The sequence below is a fragment of the Dysidea avara genome, chromosome 6 (assembly GCF_963678975.1).
Source record: "Dysidea avara chromosome 6, odDysAvar1.4, whole genome shotgun sequence".
In the NCBI taxonomy this organism is placed as follows: Eukaryota; Metazoa; Porifera; class Demospongiae; order Dictyoceratida; family Dysideidae; genus Dysidea; species Dysidea avara.
The window spans coordinates 20,367,323-20,391,537 of record NC_089277.1 but is presented as its reverse complement, the minus strand read 5'-3'; the positions used below and the strand labels follow the sequence as shown (position 1 = coordinate 20,391,537).

The 24,215-nt window shown below is 41.1% G+C and overlaps 3 protein-coding genes across 3 annotated transcripts; 2 read left to right on the top strand and 1 right to left on the bottom strand.

The window, feature by feature from the left end:
- The first annotated feature begins 18,961 nt into the window (after positions 1–18,961).
- LOC136259319 (uncharacterized) lies at positions 18,962–19,763 on the top strand. Its single transcript, XM_066052813.1, has 3 exons — positions 18,962–19,342; positions 19,401–19,705; positions 19,755–19,763. Exons 1-3 carry the CDS (start codon positions 18,970–18,972, stop codon positions 19,761–19,763), a joined length of 687 nt encoding a protein of 228 aa, XP_065908885.1. The 5' UTR covers positions 18,962–18,969.
- Positions 19,764–20,823: 1,060 nt separating this feature from the next.
- On the top strand, positions 20,824–21,639 carry LOC136259318 (uncharacterized). The gene is made up of 4 exons (XM_066052812.1): positions 20,824–20,847; positions 20,898–21,086; positions 21,219–21,348; positions 21,404–21,639. The coding sequence occupies exons 1-4, from the start codon at positions 20,824–20,826 to the stop codon at positions 21,637–21,639; spliced, it is 579 nt and encodes a 192-aa protein (XP_065908884.1).
- A 138-nt stretch (positions 21,640–21,777) lies between these two features.
- On the bottom strand, positions 21,778–22,716 carry LOC136259117 (uncharacterized). Its single transcript, XM_066052552.1, has 2 exons — positions 22,053–22,716; positions 21,778–22,008 (listed from the first exon to the last, which is right to left on the bottom strand). The coding sequence occupies exons 1-2, from the start codon at positions 22,709–22,711 to the stop codon at positions 22,002–22,004; spliced, it is 666 nt and encodes a 221-aa protein (XP_065908624.1). The 5' UTR covers positions 22,712–22,716; the 3' UTR covers positions 21,778–22,001.
- Between the last annotated feature and the right edge of the window lie 1,499 nt (positions 22,717–24,215).

Sequence of the window (24,215 nt, the reverse complement as noted above, 5' to 3'; positions counted from 1 at the left end):
AAAGAAATCGAGATCCTGCTTCGACTAAGGACCATGTGCCTCCATGTAGTTGCTGAAGGACATACCCTAGCCCTTGCCAACTGGCATCGGTGCTGAGCTTAGTGAGTTTGAAAGAAAGCCAAGGTGGGCTGAGTGGTGAGGGACTTCTTAGCATCTATGAAGGCTGTATCATGACAAGGTGACCATGTGAATTCATTCTTGGTGCTTAACAGAGGTCTGAATGGTGTCAAGAGGGTTGCAACTGCACTTGTGCTGGAGGACAACTGGTTCACTACTCTGATGAAGGAGCAAAGTTCTGTGTTGTTGGTTGGGACAGGGTACTTTGAGATGGCTTCTGTGATGGATGGGTCTATCTGGTAGCCTTGGTTGGAGTGCAAGAACCAGCAACGATGTCTGGGTTTGGAAGAAGCTACATTTTTCAGCATTGAGCGCGATGTGTTTATCCGCACAGTGCTGAAGAAACTGTTTCACATGAGCAATGTGATATGTGATGTTGCCATCATAAATGACAAAGTCATCCACCACATGTCTTAAGCCTGACAATCCCTTGAAAGCTTCAGTCATCTGGCGGTTGTAGTGCTCTGATATCGAGGAGATTCCGTAGGGGTCACGATGACATTTGAATCTCCCAAATGGTGTGATAAATGTTGTCAGCGGCTGGCTGTGTTGGTCTAGGGGGCATTGGTAGTATCCCTTTAGGGCATCAATGACAGTAAAATATTTTGCATCACTAGCTGTGATATCAGCTACAGCGTGAGCTGGTATTAGAGACTGATACCTCTCTCGGACCACAAAACGATTAAGGTGGGAGAGATCCACACACTTACAAATATTATCAGAATTCTTGGGAGCAACCACTATGGGAGCACACCACTCTGTGGCCTCCATAACCGGTGTAATAATGCTATGTGTCTGTATAGTAAGTCTAACTCTGCCTGAAGTTTGCCACGATAGGTGAATGGAACTGACCTAGGAGTGTTGACACAGAAGGGATTGGAATCTGTGGTCAGAGATATATGGAATTCTTCTCCTTCCATTGCCGTAATCCTGCCATCAAAAACTGTAGGGTATTCTTGCTTCAAGTCATCCATATTTGGCAGGGGGTTGGTGGCTTTTGTGGATCTGACACTGCATTCTACAGGGGCAGCTTTGGGGGTGGTAGGGGATAATGTGGTGGGAGGATTTTCAAGTCCTTGGCTGCCCTCCAAGAATCCATGACCCCACTCAAGTGTGGGAAGATGTATACATCTTCTTCATATTCATTACCAGCTAGCTGAAAGCGAATGCTCAACTTTCCAATAGCATGTATCCTCTGTCCATTAGCTGCACATGGTGTGAATTTTGATGGTAAAAGGTTGTCCCTGTATTTATTGAGTCATGGCAGGACATGCTCACCAGCAGCAGATATGTCTGCCCCTTAATCTGGAAGTACTTGGGTGCGATAGGACCCATGGTGTGTATACAAGTGCACTGTCACGGTTGGTACCGAGTCTACTGTGGCCACTTGCTTTAGGCTGATAGTGGATAGCCCTGGTGGCCTCTCATTAGACTCCAGGTCTGGATCTTCTGCAGTTGCAATGGCTTTATCAGCTGGTGGTTTCTTGTGCTGTTGACGACCATGGCAAACCCTAGCAAAATGGCCGACTTTGAGGCAATAGCGGCATATCTGCTTGAAAGCTGGGTACTGCCCCTTGATGTCCTTGTAACCCACATCCTGGGCAAGGTTTCAGAATCATCTGGCTAATGTGCGATGGAACCTGCCGTACTTGTGGTTTTGCAGATTGCCTGATGGCTAGGACAGAGTGGTCAGTTATACGTTAGCTTGTGGAGTAAGTTGACATACCACCAAATATACCATCCAGAGCCTCATAAATGTGGGGGTACATAGTAACCATGACCCAGTCTTGGATGGTCACGTGGTTGCACCTGACATCTAAAGGGGTCAGGTATTAATTAAGGCTACAGCACCCAACCCATTCTCCCAATCTCAATATCTTACAAGGTACAGTCACCAGTATGCAGATTACACACCTGGGAACAAGTTAAGCAGCATGTATATATATATATATATACGCATGTATGTGTGTAGATACAATTGCGCATGTTGGTAGTTTCATGTAATGCAGTGGAGATACAGTCATTCTTGTACATGTATATATTCATAATGACATAAATTGTGTGTTACTGAGGTGACAATACAGAAAATATGTTTTGCAATTTGCGACACTTAAAATAAATTAATAAAATAAATGTTTTTGAATGGCATGGTACATGTTGCCCATTCACAAGATGGTATTTGGCTAGGAGAAGCTTATGTGAGGTACCGTATCACCAATTCTCTAACCTGTCGGCCATTTCAAGGATCCCAACCCCATAGATATTATTCATACCAAAGATACAATGGAGACTATGACCAGAGAATAAGAGGGAAAATTGACAAAGACAAAACCTAAAATGTCGCACCTGGGATGAGGCTAGCAAGCCCAGCCATTCCAAACAACAGCCAGTGAGTTCAATCCCTTGAATGACCCCAATGCTTTATCTGCTATTTTGCAACTTGTAAACAAGCCCAACTGGAAAGAATATCCAGCCTTCCAGGTAGGACCATCTAGTCATGGAAACACACTATGGATAAATTGTTTAAGATTGTTGCTTTCACTAGATTGATACTTCCAGCCCACACACTACCTCGACCCACTAAGGGGATAGTTTAACTTGGCTATGGTACTTTGCTGTTTAAATATATATATATATATATATACATATATATATATATATATATATACATATATATATCACCCCATATCAAATAATTTTAGGTATATGCTTGTCATGCCCTCAAACTTCAATATTCTATTAAACGTCTTACCTTGGACTGTCAAGAGAAGCTTTAATGGACAGCATAACTTGTATGCAATTATTCTAATCTGCAACTATTAATGCATTCCAGGGGCATCGATAAAGTAGAAGTTCACCTGGGAATCATACTTATTATGGTTAGGATGAAGGACAGATTATGTGGGAAAGCAAGTTGTGCCAAAACATTCATGTTCCGCATGTATGCAACAGCAGCCAACATTAAAATATACTTCTCAATGATAAAGTTTCACTCTGATCTGTGGTGGTGACAAACCTTAGCTGATTGGAATAGGTTGTGTCTAGTTTTGTTAAGACAACAGTGCCTGGACTCCCAATCATCTGATCCAATTAGAGGTGCCAGAGTTGAGGTGTCTTTTGGTAGGCAAAAAAAATGACATTGACTATTACATGGGGTCAAATATAATACCATAGTAATTTAAAAAATCCAATTGTTTGAGCTTTGGGAGGAAGTCAGGTACGATTTGAGTTTGACCATTCCAGAGTTGTCACTGCTGTGAATAGGCACTATAAACGACAACGTACTTGTAATGCAGCCTGTGGTTCTTTGTTTTGTTTTTCTCTAATTTCGAGATTAATGTATATAACCTGTAGACATTTAGCAGGGGTACAATAATAGCACAGCTGACCACATCTCCCTGCTTCCATTCTTTTGTTTACATCCACCAGCCGCCTGGCTGTCAACTCCACTACCTCATCCATGACTGCAGATTCTGAGGGATAAATTGGACACACACACACACGCACTCCAGGCAGCTGTTCAGTACTCTATATGAATGGTTTAGTGTCTCCTACTTGAGAGATGCTATTGCTGAGCAGCACTACTGTTTACTACTCCTCACACAGAATATATATCCCAATACCATTCTCCATTTTTAAGCACAATGCCACAATGTTTCAAGTCCACTTCTTCTCCAATGGCAACCTATAGCTTCATTCATCCTTCAATCAGCATAATACATAGTACAAACCTCCTTACACCACACTTTGAACAGATTCTTTGAAGCATTAATAGAGCTAGCTAGTATGCACAGACAATGAAACCACATTCCAATTACTACAGGTGTACCTATACGTAGTTGATCCGATATCAGTTATTGTGTTCAATTACTCCCTGCAGAGGTGTAGTTACAGTGTAGGCAGGTGAGGCAGCTGCCTCACCAAATATTAGTATCTGAAGTCACTGAACTGAGAGCTATGTTGGATCTTTAGATACATTGAAAGCATGCATTAACAAAGTTTATATGCTATTTAGTTGCTATTATGCTATTTATATGCTATTTATATGCTACTTATAATGTGCATATAATTATAGAAAGAGTCAATCCAGGTGCAGCTCTAAGAAGATATATAGCTACTGATGTTTACTTTTCAGAAACTGGTCAAGCAAGTTCGATATATTCTAATGCAGGGTTTTTGATAAGTATTTCAACTCTGAGCCAAACTGGCCCAACCCAGACATCTACTACTCCACCAGTAGTATACCACTAAGCCAATCAGCTTATGTTTGATTTGTATTAGCCACAAAGCTGGACTAGTGCTGAACAAAATGGAGCAGAAGCCATGAGTTGTGTGGGTCATTTTCCATTCACACTGGGCCAATGGAGCACCATACTGCCTCATCAAATACCCTGCTCTAATGGAGCAGTCACCCTAATATAGAACACTCATCCTGATACAACATGCAGTCAAGCAAATTTAAATGCAATGGTTTTGATCAAATTTAACAACTTAAATCATAGTAAAACATGCTGTATACATCATGTAAAATTGTTGAAATGGGGCCTATTTGAGAATTAATAGGAGAATCCATGGAACTCAGCACACCTACCAAAACAACCACCATCTGTTGACAGTGGCAACCCACTCACAACAGGGTAAGCCCTGTTGACTGAGTTAAACAGACAAGCAACATTAAAATTAATGGAGTTTAACTAGTTAAGCTAGGTTAATGTTGCAGTGGAGCATGCGTGAGTGTATTATGATAGTAACTAACCTTAAGTTCCACTATTACTGGAGGGAAGACTGCGCAGGTGCACACATGCAAAGAGTTGGCAATAATTGGAGAACAATATTGCGCATGTGTTACAAGAAAAAGGTGTGTGGAGAGGAGTTAGAATGCATGATGCTGCATGGCATAGTGAGTCTTGTCCCACCCATACCACTCCCCTCTACCGACTATCTTGTCTTGTCTTAGAATTTTAGATGATAATCACAAAGGGATTGTTGGGTGGGGTTTAATGCAATATATCCCCCCCCCCCCCCCCCCCCCCAAAAAAAAAAAATTATAATAATAATGACGAGGTGTGGGGAGGTGAAGCATGTACCTCAGACAGTCCCACAGGGAAGCTTAGTAATCCCCTATTTTTCCCTTTCTTTCTATCTTGAGGCTAGCTCAGGGTGTGACAGTGCAGGGTTTCTATTAGGAACATTGTGGCATGTGGAAATTCTTGTAGCTTCAGAGAATATCAGTATCCCCAAGCTTTCCTACCTCCAAGCCTTTGTAGTAAAACATGCTGTATACATCATGTAAAATTGTTGAAAAATGGGCTTATCTGAGAATTAATAGGATAGTTCATGGAACCCTGCACACCTACCAAAGCAACCACCATCTGTTGATGGTGGCAACCCACTCACAACAGGGTAAGTCCTGCTAACCGGGTTTAACTGACAAGCAACATTAATCCAAGATTCACAATTTTACATTGCCTTAAGTGATACCTTGTCACATCTGTCCTAATACTGAAGTTGTAACACTATGCTTGCTTTCAAGAATGTCAGAGTAGGTACGACCAGTGAAGCCAGAGTATCGCCACTTTTTAGCTGGAAATGAAAAACATTTTCAAACTTGGTGAAGCCAAAATCAGTTATATCAGCATTATATCTTTTTAGATCATTATATCTGCATTATATCTTTTTAGATCATTATGGTGACACTATTGAACAACTACTGAGGCAACAGAACTTTTCCCTTGACACAACCATTACAGTGTGCCGTGCACAAGAAGCAGCAAAAACCCAGACTAGAGGACTAGCAATTACATACCATCCAATATACCATAACTCCAGCCCATTCACCCACTTAAGCAACTGACCAATTGCATTCATGATTGTGCTTTGCTACGCCAACATACAGGGGTCCTATGTGCTATTAAAACTTGTGTACATATGTACATACATACATACAGTAAGTGTTACAGCAGTTGCATCAGTGTTCATGGATAGACAGAATACCTTGGTAGGGCTGCAGACACTGCTGCCAACTGTTGAGGGCTGGTCCTAATATACAGTTTATATGAGGAGCTCTTCCATCGCCCAAGTGTCTGAATAGTTGAATCTTCGAGTCCAGCAGTAGCTGCTGTTGTTGCTGCTCCTATTGTAAAACTATGACCAGCATAATCCTTAGCTGGAAAGTTGGCAGTTGATAACGCTTGTCGTGTAGCTTCTATGAATTTAGTCTTGGACTGAGGAATCCTGTTTCCCACTGAAATAAAGCTCCTGATGCATTATCCCTTTTTGATAGGTTGTCCAAAAGGGCTGAGGCAGGGCATAAATTGTCATCTGTTTTTCCAACGATGATGCGTACACCAACTACTCCTTGGTCCATTTTTGAGCACTTGATGTTCAGGGAAATCACCTTTGGGGATTCAGCATTATCAATTGCTACACCACTAAAAGACAAATGAATGCTTGGGTCATACACGTTCTCATTTTCAGTGGTGATTTCTCCTGATCTGCAAAAGGAGAAGAATGTAGTTGGGGAGGCTGCCCAAAGCATAACAGAGCTGTAAGACTGATCCTGGCCAGCCCAACATAGCTGCATTTTCCAAAGAATTAATGGTGTTATAGGCAGCCGGGCTCATGGAGCTTTTCCTAGCTTCTCTCGTTCTACTTTACTCCTCTAAAAACTTGATGGAGACGTGGCATCTGATGAATATTTGGATCCTTTAAGCCATGACTGATTTACAATTGGCATATTCCCGACAGGTAAGTCTGTATGGATGAGTGAACAAGACCCTGCTATCCTAGGCAGCTACAAAATAACACAAAAGGTTCTCTGATGTTGGTAAGGGTGTGAGTGCAAAGTCAGTACAGAATGCCAAGTAGCGATGCTGTGCTACTTGGTATGTTTTGTGGGAGGCTGCTGACAAGCTGACAAGCCTGATCTGTACAATGTTTGAACAACTTGATCCAACTCGTGGATGTCCATGTTATATTCTGTGACACCAGGGACACCAGGGCTGCTGATGGCTGAGCTGGAAGGTAGTCTGCTTCTGGAGCCTGTGAATGGAATAACGGATGGGGAATCTGCCACTATGTTTCTGTTTCCTGGAATGTGAACAGCTGTAAACCAGAAATTGAATTTATCAGCAAAAAAGACCAATAACTGAATGAGGTGCATCATATGTGTCACTACAGAAAGTGGCATTGAGCACATCCACCACTGCTTTATTGTCAACTATGAATTGTACTACCATCCCAGCCCACCGATGACCAAAGGAAACTGCTGCCAGAATAACCGGGATAAGCTCTTTTACTGCTATGGACAGGTGGCTTAGCCAGGTGTTTCAGCAAAGCTGAAGCCAATGTAGGCCCTGGAAAGCTGCACATCCCCATGACCCTGATGCATCTGAGTAAACCTGCAGGTAACTCTTAAACAGGCCCAAATCCCACATCAATGAAATACTATTCCACCTTTCCTCAAACAAGAACCACCAGAGGATGTCAGCCATTGCTGGTTTGCTTAACCTCACCAGGTGTCTAGGGGTGACTACCCACATTTTGTAGGGCATACAGTCTTCATAAGAATGGCCTTCCTTGCTGCACTACCTTGCAAGCAAATTGAAGGAATCCTGTAAGTCTCTCTACCTCCATTTTCCGAATTGAAGGGCAATCTATGTTAGCAGCTAGAGATGATTTCAGGTCTGTTAACTTCTTATGTGGCAAGCGTAGCTGCAGCCTCTCTGTAGCAATTTCAATTCCTAGGAATGTCAAGCATGTTGCTGGGCCTTGAAGTTTTGATGATTCAATTGGGACTTGGAGGCTCTCAAATGTGGAGAGCAATACCTGCTTCTGTCTCAGTGCTGCATGCATGTCCCTTGCCACCAGCACAGAATCATCGAAATAATGGAGTCCTTTTGCAATGCCCCTCTTGTTTAATATCCAGAGAAGTGCATCAGCCAATGCTGAGAAATTTTGGGAGCAGAGCGGAGGCCAAAGGGAAGAACTTTGTCTACATAGATTGATCCATTCCACCTGACCCCCAGCAGGTGCTGATCTTCTGGATAAACCGGTACCATCCTATATGCTTCTTTTATTCAACCTTAACTAAAAAGGAGCCCTTTCCTGCAGCAACTATTAGGGCAGCCAGATCATCTACTGAGGGAAGCTAGTAATCTATACCGATTCCATCATTGACGCTTGAGTCTTTTGGAGAGGAGAAATCGACAATCATTTGCCATTTCCGGGCTTGTTTTTCTTGGGGATTAACCCCAGGGGTCTAAGGTGGATCCCCTTTAGCACTGCCCCCACCAGGTACTTCCACATTCTGTGAAGAGCCACCTCTCTTGTCAAATACTCAGTCACCTTGCTAGGGTTGTCACAATTCGAGCATGCTGACTCTAGGCTGAGACGTCTATCAAACCCTATGCGAAAACCTTTCTGTGTCCCATGTAGGATATAATTGGCAAATGAAACGTCAGGGTGATCAGACAGTTCCAATATCCATTGCTTTAAACAGAGTGGTGTGTGGACAATCCATGATATTATTAGGCTTGGTGACTGTAGCCCAGGACTAGGCCTCTGGCTATCCAACAAACTCAAGTGATTCATGTGTACATAGTAGCTATCTTTCACCATTCCCTCTGAGAAGAGTGTCACATCTGAGATAAGCAGGGAGAGGTCTGAATGATTTACACACCATATGGTGGAGAAGCCAGGCCTCTCCCTAACACCATACCCTACTAGTCCTTTTAGTTTGCTCTTCTACGTAGTCTAGTGATCTATAATCAAACCAAAACTAGTTAGATGGACCAACAAAAATAGCTTGGACTTGTTGGGTATGATATTATATCATGTAAGGTTGTACACACAAATAGTGAAGGGGACACTGGTCCTTATGATTTAGTTATTCTTGTTATAATATACTATAAAATTCATATAGCTATATGAATTACTTGAATAATGGTTGTCTTGGCATCATGCGAATGATTCTATTCATTATTTCAAGCATGAGCATAAATCAAACACAAAATCACTGACAAGTCAAACAGTTGTCTTTGAAGGTGCCCTCTGTCACCTTGTTGTTTCCTGGCCCTCTTGCGCCTTCCTGGGCAATCTGGTTTCCTGTGAGGACCTTTGCAATCCAGACAGGCATGGACATAAGATCAAAGGGGTCTTACACAGTGACCTTTATCCACTGAAAGTAACTTGGTGTGTCTTTCTTACCGAACCCTTGCATCGTCATGTCAGGTAGGCTGGGCACTTGTACAGGTTGCACTTGAGGTAAGTATTGACCATATATGGCAAGGTTAAGCTCCCCCATACATGAATGTCTTTAGTAGCTGCCCACTCTCTGAACTCGGTATCATAGTTCATCCACTGAATGCCACCTAGGTCATTGTGGAGCTGCAGGATAACACACTGGTGGGCTGCTAAACCAGTTGCCTCCTCCTTTGATGTGCTCTCCGCTGTATGAATTACTGCCATGAACCTGGCATATGCTGTCAGCCACATCATTATGTTTCTGATAGGTGGGGACTTTCCTTGCATTCATGAAGGAGTCTTGTGCTCACAAAGTTCACTGTTAACAAGGAAGGGGGTATCCTCCTTTGAGTCCTGAGGCATCATCAGGTTTTCCAAGTCCACACACTCCCATGGTAGGGGTGTGTCTACCGGTTCACTGTGTGGTAGGGGTGTACCTACTGAGCTACAGTAGTCCAGTGGTTGTGGTTCTACTTGCTGTGACACGTACTGATGTCTTCTATCCATGCACACAGGTGGTACCACCAGTTGGGCTACCCTGGGGTTGCCAGTGGATCCACTGTTATGGACATCATCATCTTTTACTCTCCCTAAACTTCCTCTGCCACTGGGATCACAAGTTTCAATGGTGGCAAGGACAGCAGCCCCCTCAATAGTAATCATTGAGGGAATCCCCCCAGTATCAATCAAGATTGTGGAAAGCACAGCAACCTGATAGATACATCTCTACCATACAGTGGCCCGGTAGGTACATCCCTACCATACAGCAACCTGGTAGATACACCTATACCATACAATAGCCCGGTAGGTACACCCCTACCATACAGTGGCCCGGTATGTGCACCCCTACCATACAGTGGCCCGGTAGGTGCACCCCTACCATACAGTGGCCCGGTAGGTGCACCCCTACCATACAGTGGCCCGGTAGGTGAACCTCTCCACACAGTAGCCTGGTAGGTACACCCCTATCATAAAGCAATCTGGTAGGTACCCCCCTACATGAGTAGGGCTTACCATATTGTAAGGGTTAACAATAAAGTCTTTAATATAAATCACGATTGCCTCAAAAGAAAGTGGGATCCAATCTCTGCCAGTCTCAGCTCTCTACCGAACACGCTATGAATATACTTCCACACTCTAGAGTAAATAGTTAATGTATGCTATATTGAGTCTACCCATTGTTGGTACATAACTAAATACTTTGATGCAAGTAAAAGGGGCTATCCCTAATTGAGATCTCCCTTAAGCGGGTGAACACTTGTGGTTGTGGTGTAGTACATAAAATTGACACTCGAGTTTACAGCTCAACAGATGCTAACTAACTATAGCAGATCACTTATAGTATAACACTTACCTGCACTGGCTATTGCCACGGATGAAGAAACTGCTGCAGTTGTTAGTCCCTCACCAGCAGAAATAGGATTGGCTTGCTGCGACAATGATGTTGAGGTGCAAGGCTGTAAGTTTGCACCTACCACAGCCAATATCTGGGAGATGTCCTCTGGCTTAGCCTGCTGCTGGATGGTTCTGAGGTAGCAGGAGAATGTCCTGTGACAGGGTTCTGCTGCTCATTACTAGGCGGTACTCCTGTATCTTCCATCACCTGCTATAGATAAAGTTTTCCAAGCACTGCAAACAAGGTGTTTCATAGCTGCCACTGCTACACTGCTAATGTAAAGAATGACTTAGAACAGGTTTGGCAGGCAGGCCAAACCTGTTGATGGTTGTTTACCTTGCATGTCCTGCATAGTGTGCAACATAACCCTATTCATAGTTGTTTACTGACACCTCCTAGTGCATATTTGGTATCACAGAGAAACATTGCCATGGACACCTTCAAGTTAACCCTGTTTAACCTTTGGTTAAACTTGTATTATACATATACATGCACACATATAATGTACATATATATATATATATACTAGCATTGGTACCTGCCCTATATACGTGCAGGGATCACTTTATAATAACAACCAAGCATTAAACATCAGTGCCATTCATGCCCTGCAGCATGCATGGTGGTAACATTTTTAATACCAACATCTTGCCAAATGTTAACAATACTACAACATTCCCTCCTGTTCCCTTTACTACACTAAAATCTATTACAGTCATCACCTCTAACCTCCATTATCCCTACATTTACAGTACTACTACTGACTATTATCACCTATTGTCATCACCTTTGTGCAGTAAAATTAGCTACCACAAACTATTATCAACCACTACAGTGGAACCTGTTAATCAGGACACTTGACACATACATAGTCTGGACACTTGGTAATGCTCCTAAAGTATCCCTTAACATGTAACTGAACTGAAAATTCAGGAAACCTTGATAATCAGAACACTATTCGTCAGTCTCTAATACACAGCCTTTACTGTAGAGTGAGAAAACATGTTACCAAAAAGGCTGCCAAACTGAAAAAAAAAGCTGTAGCAAAACAGGTTGTTGAAGAAAAGTTGTAACCAAAAGGTTTGAAAAAGAAAAAAAAGGGATACAACTGGGATTTGAACTCCCATCCTACCAGTTTCTAGCCTAACGCTCCACCACTTGGACTAAAAATGTCACTTGTGGGTACAGAGTCTTTAAAAGTTGTTTATAAAGGCAATTCTTAGATGATGAGTGCTTAGTTTGGCACAAAAAACCGCTTCGATACGTGCATCAGCTGGCGAGAAAATCGTTGGACTCCATCGGAATTGTGGACGGACAGACGGCTTTTAGGTTTTATATTATATATAGATGAAGACACGGTAGTGTGTTGTGCGGCCCAAGAAACCGGCGCGCCACACCGTGAGTATATTAACAGGAAAAAAGAAAACGCGATCTTCACACCTTTGTAGCTCCGTGATTCCTTATCCGATTGAAAACAAAGTTGCTACAGAAGTGCCACCCATTTATGGGAGTCTACATACCAAATTTGAAGAAAATCCCTCAAGCCATTTCCGAGATACGAACGAACAAAATTTCGTTTTATTTCTTCGTTTTCTTCTTCATTTCGCACACTTCACAAAATCCGCCATAAAATACGAATGCTTACTCGGATCGGGCTGAAATTTGGCACACTAAAGGGCTCATTACGGCGGATCTCCGTACCAACTTTGGTAGGAATCCGGTGAACATTCACGGAGTTATGACCAATTACTTTTGTAAAATAAGGTCAAAGGTCTGTCACGCCTACAGGGTAAATGCCCTGGAGGAATCAATTGAAAATTGATATGTAGATGGAGCAACCATCGTAGGAGTGCCTTTTTGTGGTTTGAAAGGAATCGGAATAAAGACCATGGAGATATGACACAAAACCCAACCTGTGTCAAAATTACGCGATCGATTTTTATGAATAAAAAACTATTAGTTTTCGTATCTACCAGGCAAACTGCTTAGAGCAACGAACTGAAAATCAGTATTTAGCTGGAATAGTCATCATAGCAAGTCCTTGCAGCAGTACAGAAGAATCGGTTTGCAAACCGCTGAGTTATGATTCGAAAGACAACTACGTGTAGTAAATGCGCGATCGAGATACTCTAATAGAACAGTCACCTTACTAAAGCATTCAGCTGCGTTTATAATTTACTCAATTATATTACATTGCAAGTTATTCTGTAGGGAATTCAGCTACAAACAAGTCACCCTGTAGTCAGATCAGCTAGAAGACGGTACCTAATAGACGATATGCACACTTTATTACTCGAACGAAAAATGATCAATTAAGCGTAGACGGCGCAAAACTCGACGGTAACTTAAAAGCGGAAGTCCCATACAAAAGTATGGGAAGCAAATGCGGCTCGAGCAATAACTCACCACTCGAGCTAAGGACAGGCCATCTCGCTTGCCATACACTCCTTTTGCACGGAAAGAAGTGTATGGCAAGCGAGATGGCTTGTCCTTAGCTCGAGTGGTGAGTTATTGCTCGAGCCGCATTTGCTTCCCATACTTTTGTATGGGACTTCCGCTTTTAAGTTACCGTCGAGTTTTGCGCCGTCTACGCTTAATTAATCATTTTTCGTTCGAGTAATAAAGTGTGCATATCGTCTATAGAGAGTTCAGCTACAAAGAAACCATCATGTAGAGAGTTCAGCTCAAACAAATCACCCTGTATAGAATTCAGCCACAAACAAATTGCCCTGTAGAGAGGTCAACTAGAAGAAGTTGCTTTGTAGAGAGTTCAGTTACAAAGAAACCATCATGTAGAGAGTTCAGCTGCAAAATACAGCTCCAACATCTTCTGAACAAACCATTCCATCACTCCATCCAGATCAAATAAATTCTCTAACATTCACTGAGGATGAAGTATACTATGTTCTGTGCCAACTTGACCCTAACAAAGCTACTGGTATCGACAAAATTAGTCCCAAGGTCCTCAAAAACTGTGCTTTCTCACTAACCCGTCCATTATGCCATCTTTTTAATCTCAGTCTATCAGCTGGGTTAATTCCTGAGGAGTGGAAGATTCATTTAATTGTACCTGTATACAAATCAGAAGATAGATCTTCAGTAAAGAACTATCGTCCGATCTCCCTCCTCAGCAACACGTCTAAAGTCCTTGAAACTTTAGTTTATAACAACATAATCAATCACACACTCAGCCATATCACAAATTGTCAATTTGGGTTCCTTCCTGGTAGATCAACTACCCAACAACTGTTGCTATACTTGAACAGCATTCATCAAGTCACCACTCAAGGCCATCAAATAGACTCTATTTATTTGGATTTTCGCAAGGCCTTCGATAGTGTTCCACATATGAAACTGCTAAATAAATTGAAGTCTTGTGGAATCTCCGGTAATCTCCATAAGTGGTTCAGCAGTTATCTACATAATCGTCTACAATGTGTAAGAATCTGTAATTCCATTTCCAACTTACTTCCTGTCCTGTCTGGGGTGCCTCAAGGTAGCACCCTTGGCCCACTGCTCTTCCTGCTATACATCAATGACCTACCATCTGTCATAAAATTCTCAAGTATATTCCAGTTTGCTGATGATACCAAACTATCTAAAAGTATTGCTGTTTCTTCTGACCAACTGCGCTTACAAGAAGATCTCAACCATTTATTCACCTGGAGTGTTAACAATGATTTTAGATTCAGTGTACCCAAATGCATCCACCTGAGTTTCAACAGTAAATTCACTACCACATATTCTATTGATGGCTGCCCACTCCCACAGCTTCTTTCTCATCGTGACTTAGGTTTGCAGCTTTCATCAGATATGTCCTGGTTCAAGCACTATCAAATCATAACTGCTAAAGCCTATAAATATTTAGGACTGCTGAGGCGTGTCTTCCATAGCTGCCATTCTATCAGAGCCAGAAAACTTCTTTATTTAACTCTAGTGAGATCTCAGTTAACTTATTGCTCACAATTGTGGAATCCCTATATGATCAAAGATACCACTATTCTTGAAAAAGTACAAAGACGAGCCACCAAGTTCATTCTAGCTGATTATGTCAGTGACTATAAAACACGCTTACTCCGGTTAGGTATCTTACCTCTAATGTATATGCTCGATCTCTATGATATTATGTCCCTTGTCAAAGCTTTACAACAGCCATCTTCTCAATTTAACATATACAACTACATTATCATTTAGCTCTTCCAACACCAGGTCTTCGTCTACTAACAAACTAAATCATGTCTGCACTAATAGTAACTATGCCAGAAACTTTTACTTTAATAGAATTCCCAGGATATGGAACCAATTACCTTGCATTGACATCAACCAGTCCCTACCAGTCATCAAAGCTACTATTCAGAACTATTTATGGCAACACTTCACCACAAATTTCTCTCCTGACAATCCCTGCACCTATCATTACTGCTGTAGATGCAGCAAGTGCTATGATTCTGGACTGACAATTAACTTTACTTCATAAGTTTAATTAACTCCCGGCTGCCAGCACAGGTTGCTGGCAGACAATCAATGCAACTTTTTCTTCATCTATACCCACCTACACATGTATAATTGTAATTGTATGTTGCATTGTAAAGCATTAATAATAATAATAATAATAATAATAATAATAATAATAATAATAAAATCACCTAGTAGAAAGTTCCGCTATGAACAGATCACCCTGTAGAGAGTTAAGTTAGAAACAAGTCATCCTGTAGAGAGATCAGCTAGAAGAAGTCACCTTGTAGAGAGTTCAGCTACAAAGAAACCACCATGTAAGAGGGTTCAGCTGCAAACAAATCACTTGTAGAGAGTTCATGATCAACTAGAAACAAGTCACCATGTAGAGAGATCAGCTACAAGAAGTAATATTGTAGAGAGTTCAGCTAGAAACAAGTCACGCTGTACAGAGATCAGTTAGAAACAAGTCACCCTGTAGAGAGTTCAGCTAGAAATAGTTACATTGTAGAGAGTTCAGCTACAAACAAATTGCCCTGTAGAGAATTCAGCTACAATCAAAACGCCCTGTAGAAAGATCAGCTAGAAGAAGTCACCTTGTAGAGAGTTCAGTCACAAACAAATCACCCTGTAGAGAGTTCAGCTACTAACAATTCATCCGGTAGAGAGATTAGCTAGAAGGATCACCTTGTAGAGAATTCAGCTACAAAGACATCACCCTGCTTCATCTTTTCTTCTTCCTGAGGTAAAGAAAAAATGATAGGTTAAAAAGCCATGGCCTACTTTTGGTATACAAATACAAAAAAAAGTGAAATCTAATCCAAACAGCTAAGCTGTAAAAAAAAGAGTGCGGCCCTCAGAAAGGCTATGGTGAAAAAAGATGTGAAATCCAAGGTGGCGGCCAAGAAATGGCTGTGATGGTAGGTTAATGGTAAAGATTTTAATAACAACAATTCAGGTGAATTTTGTGCCAAGACCAAGCGGTACTAAATTCACCAGAATTGTTGTTATTAAAATTTTTACCATTAACCTACCATCACAGCCATTTCTTTTCCGCCACCTTGGATTTCACATCTTTTTACACCATAGCCTTTCTGAGGGCCACACTCTTTTTTCAAAGCTTGGCTGTTTTGGATTAGATATATATATTTATCAAGACACGCGGTAGTGTGTCATGCGCCCAAAAATTTGGCGCGCCACACCGTGAGTATATTAACAGGAAGAAAACGCAATGCTTACACCTATGTAGCTCTGTAGTCCCTAATCCGATTGGAACCAAATTTGCTAGTGAAATTCCGGCCATTCAGGGGAGTCCACATACCAAATTTGAAGAAATTCACTCCAGCCATTTCCGAGATACGAACGAACAAAATTTTGGTTCAATTTCTTCGTTTTTTCTTCATCTTCATTTCGCACACTTCGCAAAATCTGCCATAAAATACGAATGCGTGCTCGGATCAGGCTGAACTTTTGCACACTTAAAGGGCTTATTAAGGCGGATCACCGTACCAACGTTGGTAGGAATCCGATAATAATTCACGGAGTTATTACCGATTATTTGCGTAAAATAAGGTCGAAGGTCTGTCACGCCTACAGGCAGGGGCGTAGCCAGGATTTTTTGAAGGGGGGTTCCAGCACCAGCATTGTGCCCACAGCCACTGAGAGACTTTCAATATTTTAATAAATCAAAACTCAGCAAATTGCTATATTTTATGTAAAAACTACATTAATTATGATGCATTAAGTGCCCTGGGATGAAAGCAGTACTAGATAAAGTCACCTATTGGAAACAGACAGCATAACACATAGAAACACATATAGTAGTCTGTAAGTGATGGTTATATCTCACTGTGGTATAGGAGCCATGAATCCACTGATGCAAATGACAATCAAAAAAATATAACTATACAAATATACATAGCATGAATTCATTTTGCATAACACAAGTAATAAATTACTGGAGCTCTATATCTTTAAACACTGCACACCAAAGATATAGCAGTATAAGGTCATGCTAAGTTTTGCATTTAATGTTGGAATGTCTGAAAAACTTCATATGGACATGGATATTTATATGCATGTTCTATTAGAGTATACCTGACTGCTCTATTAGAGTATATACCTGGCTGCTCTATTAGAGCATATCGATCTTTTTAACAAGTTTTGAAGAGGGCTCATGTTACCTCTGTAAATCCTTCCCTGACAGATGAATGTAAGTTTTATCAATTGTTGTGCTGTGCCATTACACTATATTGCTCACTCATTTTGTCCTGCCACACTAAATGGTGTGTTAGGATCCAGCTTGCAGAAGTCAAAATTTTACAGGGGGGTTCCTGAACCCCCCGGAACCCCCCTCCCTACGCACCTGGAGAGTTCAGCCGCAAATAAATCACCCTGTAGAGAATTCAGCTACAAACAAATCACCCTGTAGAAAGATCAGCTAGAAGAAGTTACCTTGTAGAGAGTTCAGCTACAAAGAAACCACCATGTAGAGAGTTCAGCTGCAAACAAATCACCTGTAGAGAGTTCAGCTAGAAACAAGTCACCCTGTAGAGAGTTCAGCTAGAGTCAAGTCACCCTGTAGAGAGAATCCTGTAAAGAGCTCATCTACATACAAGCAGATCACCCTGTAGAGAGTTCAGCTACATTTCAAGTCACCCAGTAAAGAGATCAGCTGCAAATTATCCTGTGGGGATTAATTGACATGTAATAAATATATGCAAGAGTTCATAATATAATGAACTCTTGATATATGCATTATATATATAATTTGTACATTTACAGAATGAGTTAAAGTATTTATAAACTATGCTTCATCTTTTTCTTTTTCCTGTGGTAAAGAAAAAATATATAGGTTAAAAAGTCCCAAAGCTGGCCATAGGCTGGCTTTAGGGTATACAAATACAAAAAGAAGTGAAATCTAATCAAAAACAGCCAAGCTGTAAAAAAAGGAGTGCGGCCCTTGAAAAGGCTATAGTGTAAAAAGATGTGAAATCCAAGGTGGCGGCCAAGAAATGGCTGTGATGGTAGGTTAATGGTAAAAATTTTAATAACGACAATTCCGGTGAATTTTGTGCCAATTGACCAAGCGGCACCAAATTCACCTGAATTGTCGTTATTAAAATTTTTACCATTAACCTACCATCACAGCCATTTCTTGGCCACCACCTTGGATTTCACATCTTTTTTCACCATAGCCTTTTCAAGGGCCGCACTCCTTTTTTTACAGCTTGGCTGTTTTTGATTAGATATAGTGTAACTAAACGCTTTTTGAATGAAATCTACGCTTGTACATGAGCAATTCACGTACAGGGACAAGCTAACAATTAAAATATTTCCTTGTATCTCCCTACCACGACCATCTGAGAAGTTCATGCCGGAGATACGAGGCCTTATAGACTTTCACCACTGGAATAACACTGTTTAGCTTTCCCAGGTCATGTGATGTTTGCAATGCAACTCAATTCTTATGTTGAAAATGTCCTTTCTTTGTGTACCTATCTTGCACTCAGGTTAACAGATAGGAAGTAATTCTTGCTATTTTATTTAAGGGTACTAGTTGGGATAATGGAATAATTCATTGTTATCAGCCAAGGATGTTGTGTTAGCCTAGTATTAAGGCTTGAAAGTTGCATATAGCATTCGTCCATGCTAATTTATGGATGTTTTGTGTGATGATGTTAATGCATGCTGTAAGTACAATAGCTGACTGCAATTAGTTTGCTAACATGTAAACACTGTCTTTTACAGAGGTTACTATGGTGAGAAAATTGAAATTTGATGTTAGGAAACGTTCGTCTCAAGGGAAGACCAAATTGACTGCGAGTGATGTTAAGGCTTTGACCCAACCCACCTTTACCATGGTGAATGCTGAGACCCAGACTGATAGCCAGTGGTTTGTTGATAGCAAAGAAGTGCAAACAGAGTCTGAGGAAGATTGCACCAATGCCACTGTTACAATTGGTACACAGACTGAGCCAGATGTTGTCTTGCAAGCACCCCAGGACAATTTGACAAACCAAGGAGTAAGAGCTGTAAATGACGAAAGCATGAAGTGCTGTGAGGGAATAATTGATGAGAAATATGCTTCACTGATTGCAAAACATAATGGTTTGTTCAAAGATGCTACAGGTAAGCAATGAACCATGCTGTGTGTTGTGCCAATTAAAATAATAATTTATGACCTTAGGGAAAGTGATCGGCTATGTTGAGAGGAATGGTGGGATACGCCATGTAGATTGTTTGAAGTACATTCCACTGGAGTCACACTCAAGATTATGTTCAAGGTGCAGCACATTCCGTGAAAATGTATTGCGTGGTAGGCTAGCACGGAATCTCCAAGAGGACAGTTGTCAGTCTGTGGAGGCTAATAGTCATACCAACTTCCGGTGCCTTACCCCATCTGAGAAGTGTGAGAGGATGAAGAACATGGCTACTGTGATTCACAGTAAGGACCAACAGATTGCCCGCCTCAGTGGAAGGATTAACAAGCTGGTTGCTAACCAAGGAATTATGGTTGACCAAGACATGAATAACAATTTAGTGTCCATGATGAAGGAATGTGGTGAAGCTGTTCAAAAGGATAATACTAATCCTTTCATGAAAATATTTTGGGACCAACAGTTAAAAGCAGCTTCTTTGGGGTCAACTCGCCAGATTCGCTGGCAGCCAGCAATTATTAGATGGTACTTGTATTTACATCACCGTTCCAGTGGGTGTTACAAAACACTAAGAAATTCTGGTGTGTTTTACTTGCCAACTGAGAGAACTCTGCAAGATTACCGACACTTTTCACCATCAACTACTGGTTTTTCTAAGTCCTTAGATGAACAGTTGTTGCAGCAAGTTAACAGCCAAAAGCCTGAACATCTGGCTAAGCATGTTGGTATTGTTCTGGATGAAATGTATGTAAAAGAGTCCCTGGTGTATGACAAGCACACTGGATCCCTGACTGGATACTCTGACATAGGTGAAGTGAATAATTTTTTTACAGAGCTAGAACAGGATAAAAAAGGCTCACTTTCCAGACGACCTCTTGCCAAATCTGTTCTAGCATTTATGGTCAGAGGGCTCTTTACCAGCTTGAAGTTTCCCTATGTGCATTTTCCCACTACAAGCACAACAGGAGCAGAGCTATTCCCAATTCTCCGGAAAGTCATTTCAAGGCTTACTATACTTGGATTGCAGATACTGACTGTCACCTGTGATGGTGCAAGTGAAAACCGATTACTGTTTAGCTTACATGACGAGAACAATGACAAGACGGCATATAAAATCAAAAATGTCTATTCCAGTGAAGGCCACTCAATCTTTTTCATATCGGACCCAAGCCATTTAATAAAAACTATTCGAAATTGTTTTTCAAGAGGGAAATTGTGGGTAAGTACGTATTGCAAATGTTTTGCTTTAATAGTATGTATGCACTTCATTTTATTTCTACTGGTACATATTTGCCTGATTTATAGCAATTATTTTTTATGCAGTGTAATGGACAGAATATTGACTGGCAGCTACTCATTGAGCTGTACAAGGCTAATGCTGGACGAGTCAGTGAGACACCAGGGGTCTCCATTGTTCATAAACTCAAGTATGAACACCTTCATCTTACTAAGATGCGGGTGGATTTAGCTGTTCAGGTAAATGTTGTGTTTGCAAGTGCAAGTATGTAATTGTTGTGCTACTGTAGACTTTGTCAGAGTCAGTGGCAGTTGCACTAGATCTCAAGTTTGGTGAAGTAGCCCGTGAGACAGTCAAATTTATACGTCACATGGATCACTTTTTTGACTGCTTCAATGTATCATCCTTCACAAAGGGAAAGGAGAAACGGAAGTGTTTTTTATCTCCATATCGCAAGGAGAATGATTTCCGGATGGGGGTAGGTGGTGGTGAATGTGTTTCTGTATACAGTATTCTGGCAACCATAAAAAGTATGTCTAATGGTCACATACATTGTTTCTGTTTTACCTACAATAATTATTGGGTGTGTGCTTACAATTTTCTATTCAAGTTTTTGAAGGAACTTGTGTGCTATTTGGACCAGTGGAAAGCTTCAGTTGAGGGGCGGCCAGGCTTTGATGATGACCAGAAGCAACGAATGTTGTTAAGTGCTACAACTGAAAATGGTATTAGAATCACAGGTTTGTGTCTGTGTGTGTGTTATAATGCTTATACTGTGATTAAAATTAATTGTAGTGAAATCCTTTTTGGAACTGGTACCATTTCTACTAAGCATCGATGGAGTGAGTGTATTTTTAAGCGAAAAAGTCAGCCAGGACTCTGTAGAAAAGTACTTTTCTATGATACGACAACATGGTAGAGCCAATGAGAACCCAACCATCACCCAAGTTCTAAAAAATGCACAGAATATACGAGTGATAAACTCAATTTGGGTCTGGAAACTGTCGTGGATGCAAGAGGAAGTCATATGACTTGGAATCTGTGAATCTTCATGATTTGAACAAGCCTTTGCCAGAGGCACAGGCGTCGTTCATTGTAAACACAATAGTAATGTAGATCTCTTTTCCCCATAATTTTGGTTGTATTTCAGTAAATATTTACATTAAAGTATTCCAACCCATTTTATTTTCTTACTTATTCATTAACGTATTTATTTCAACAAATGTTTACTTATTTATCACAATACAACTTTGTTCTCAAAGACTTGGACTTTCCGGTGCCTTTTTTGTTCTCTTGCTTGTACATCTCCATTAGGGATGATGCAAAGGAAAATCCACGAATTGTGATCCACTTATTAACTATATGCTGAAGGCACCTTGCATTTTCATCTTTTTCAAATCCTGCAATGCACCGATGGAACAAGACATCGTCATCATTTACTAACATGTTTGTGAGATAGCTTTTGTAACTGTCATCCATTTTTGAGGCTTCCTTAATGGTCAAGTAGCGCCGCACACAACATTCAATAGCCAGAAGTATCTGATATGCCTCAGGTGTTATCTTCACTAAGCCACCCCTGTCTATGGCATTTGTCCAAGCGGCTGATGGTGGACTGTTCTCATCTGACACATCAGTACAGATCATTTCATTTAAGAGTGGCTTAAAATCAGAGCAGCCAGGGTGGGCCTTCAACTTCTTTACTACATATCCACCGATGTATCGGATGGCGTTCTCTTCCTCAAAGCTTAGGTCAGGGCTGTCAATATATTCAGTTTCCACACTAGTAGCGTCAGAGTCCAGGACTGTTCTCAACTTTTTCTGCAGCAAATTATCAAAAAGTTCATCAGTAAAATGCTGATAGAAAACAGGTTGGTCATCCAAGTGACTGACTGTTAAAAAATCTTGCCACCTCTTAGTGAAGTCACCAGAAATTGTCAGTAGGTTAAACTTCCTCCATAGACTTTCCTGGTTCAATTCGTTAGGCTTGCTTCTTTTTTGAGCAGCAATGATAATGGAGTTCAGTGCTGCCACAAGCCAGTGGGCAAATTCCAAAGCTGCCTCAGTGGGTAGAGAACTATAGCACTTGGCCATGTTTTTGGCCATTTCTAAACACGTCTTGTTTCCCTGAGTGGATAGTGTCAGACTGTCGTCCGCTAAAATACCACCAAGAACACCTCTTATCAACCTAGTTTCTTCACTAACAGGCCGCTGAGCTGCCCCAACATTTCCTTCAGCCATACAGAACGTGGCCGCACCGCCTGGTTAAAACAATAATCTGAAGGCCGGCGAGCACCTAGCGGGTGCGAAGTGATAGTGTTAATGTGGCGGTTTCTAATCCCGGGTAAGGCTATAGTATCTATGATTGCATTTATGCTTCTTTGGCAGTAGCAGCCTAGCTACTGCACCCAGCACACATATACACAACCCAAATCCATTTAAATGGGATTTTTACTAACACCTGTCTTAAAAATATCAAAAGTTTCTCTCCAACATGTCCAGGACATTAGCTAGATCGAAACACTCTAATAGAACAATCACCTATACATAATTGGAGCAGTCAGAAAATCTGAGAGCCACGCCCAGGCATATTCACTCAATAAGACTATTATATTTAATTACAAAGCTTAAAACCTGATTACATGTGATAATAAATTAGCTGATCGTTATGTTAGAGTAAGTGACTGCTCTATTAGAGTATTTTAATCTGGCTAACGTCCTGGACATTTTGAAGAGATATTTTTGACATTTTTAAGACAGGGGATAGTCAAAGCCCCATTTAAGTGGATTTGGATTTTGTATATGTGTGCTGGGTGCAGTAGCTAGGCTGCTACTGTCAGAGAAGCCTAAATGTAATGTAGCTATTCTGGCAAAACAAGGCGTGGTCATCCTGCATGTATCTATTTACTACTGAACGGTAGCTGATACCCTCAATGTTCATAAAAATAGCTTTGAATTCGATATAGGTAACTATTAGATTTGCACGAGCTTCACATGTGGCCGAATTTAAGATTGCACGACAGAGGTGACTTTGGAGCTTTGTAATTCACAGCCAATAAGGACTAAGCCAAATATCTGCATATGTTTGGAGAGTATAAGAGATGCTCTTTCATATCAAGCATAGAAATACTTGATTACCTTCAAGCATTACGAGCAGTGCCACTCGACTGATAATACATATTTTTGTCTGAGAATTGAGAACATTCGGACAGGTCACTTTTGCAGCTCCTGCAGCCAGACAAAGAAAGCTGCAGGTCTGAAATTTTGCATGCAAGAGTTTATGGCCTAGACCTCTCCAAAGGCATAGCAAGAGCAGAAACTTTCTTTGTGAGTTTAAAGAAAACTCGCGACCAAACCGATGGTGGTCAAACATTGGTGGCTTACTCTATATTATTATCTATGCCATCACCAACTCCAGTGTCGTACACTTGTGTTCAACATCCTCTCAAGCTAACTCATTTGCAAAAAGAGTCAATGTGTACAAATACTCCTTCCTCCCTCAAACAATTATTCAATGGAACTCCTTTCAAATTCCTGACATTGACACAATAGATCACGAAACATTTAAGAACGCTGTAAGTAATATAATATGTAATTGTAATGCTCATTA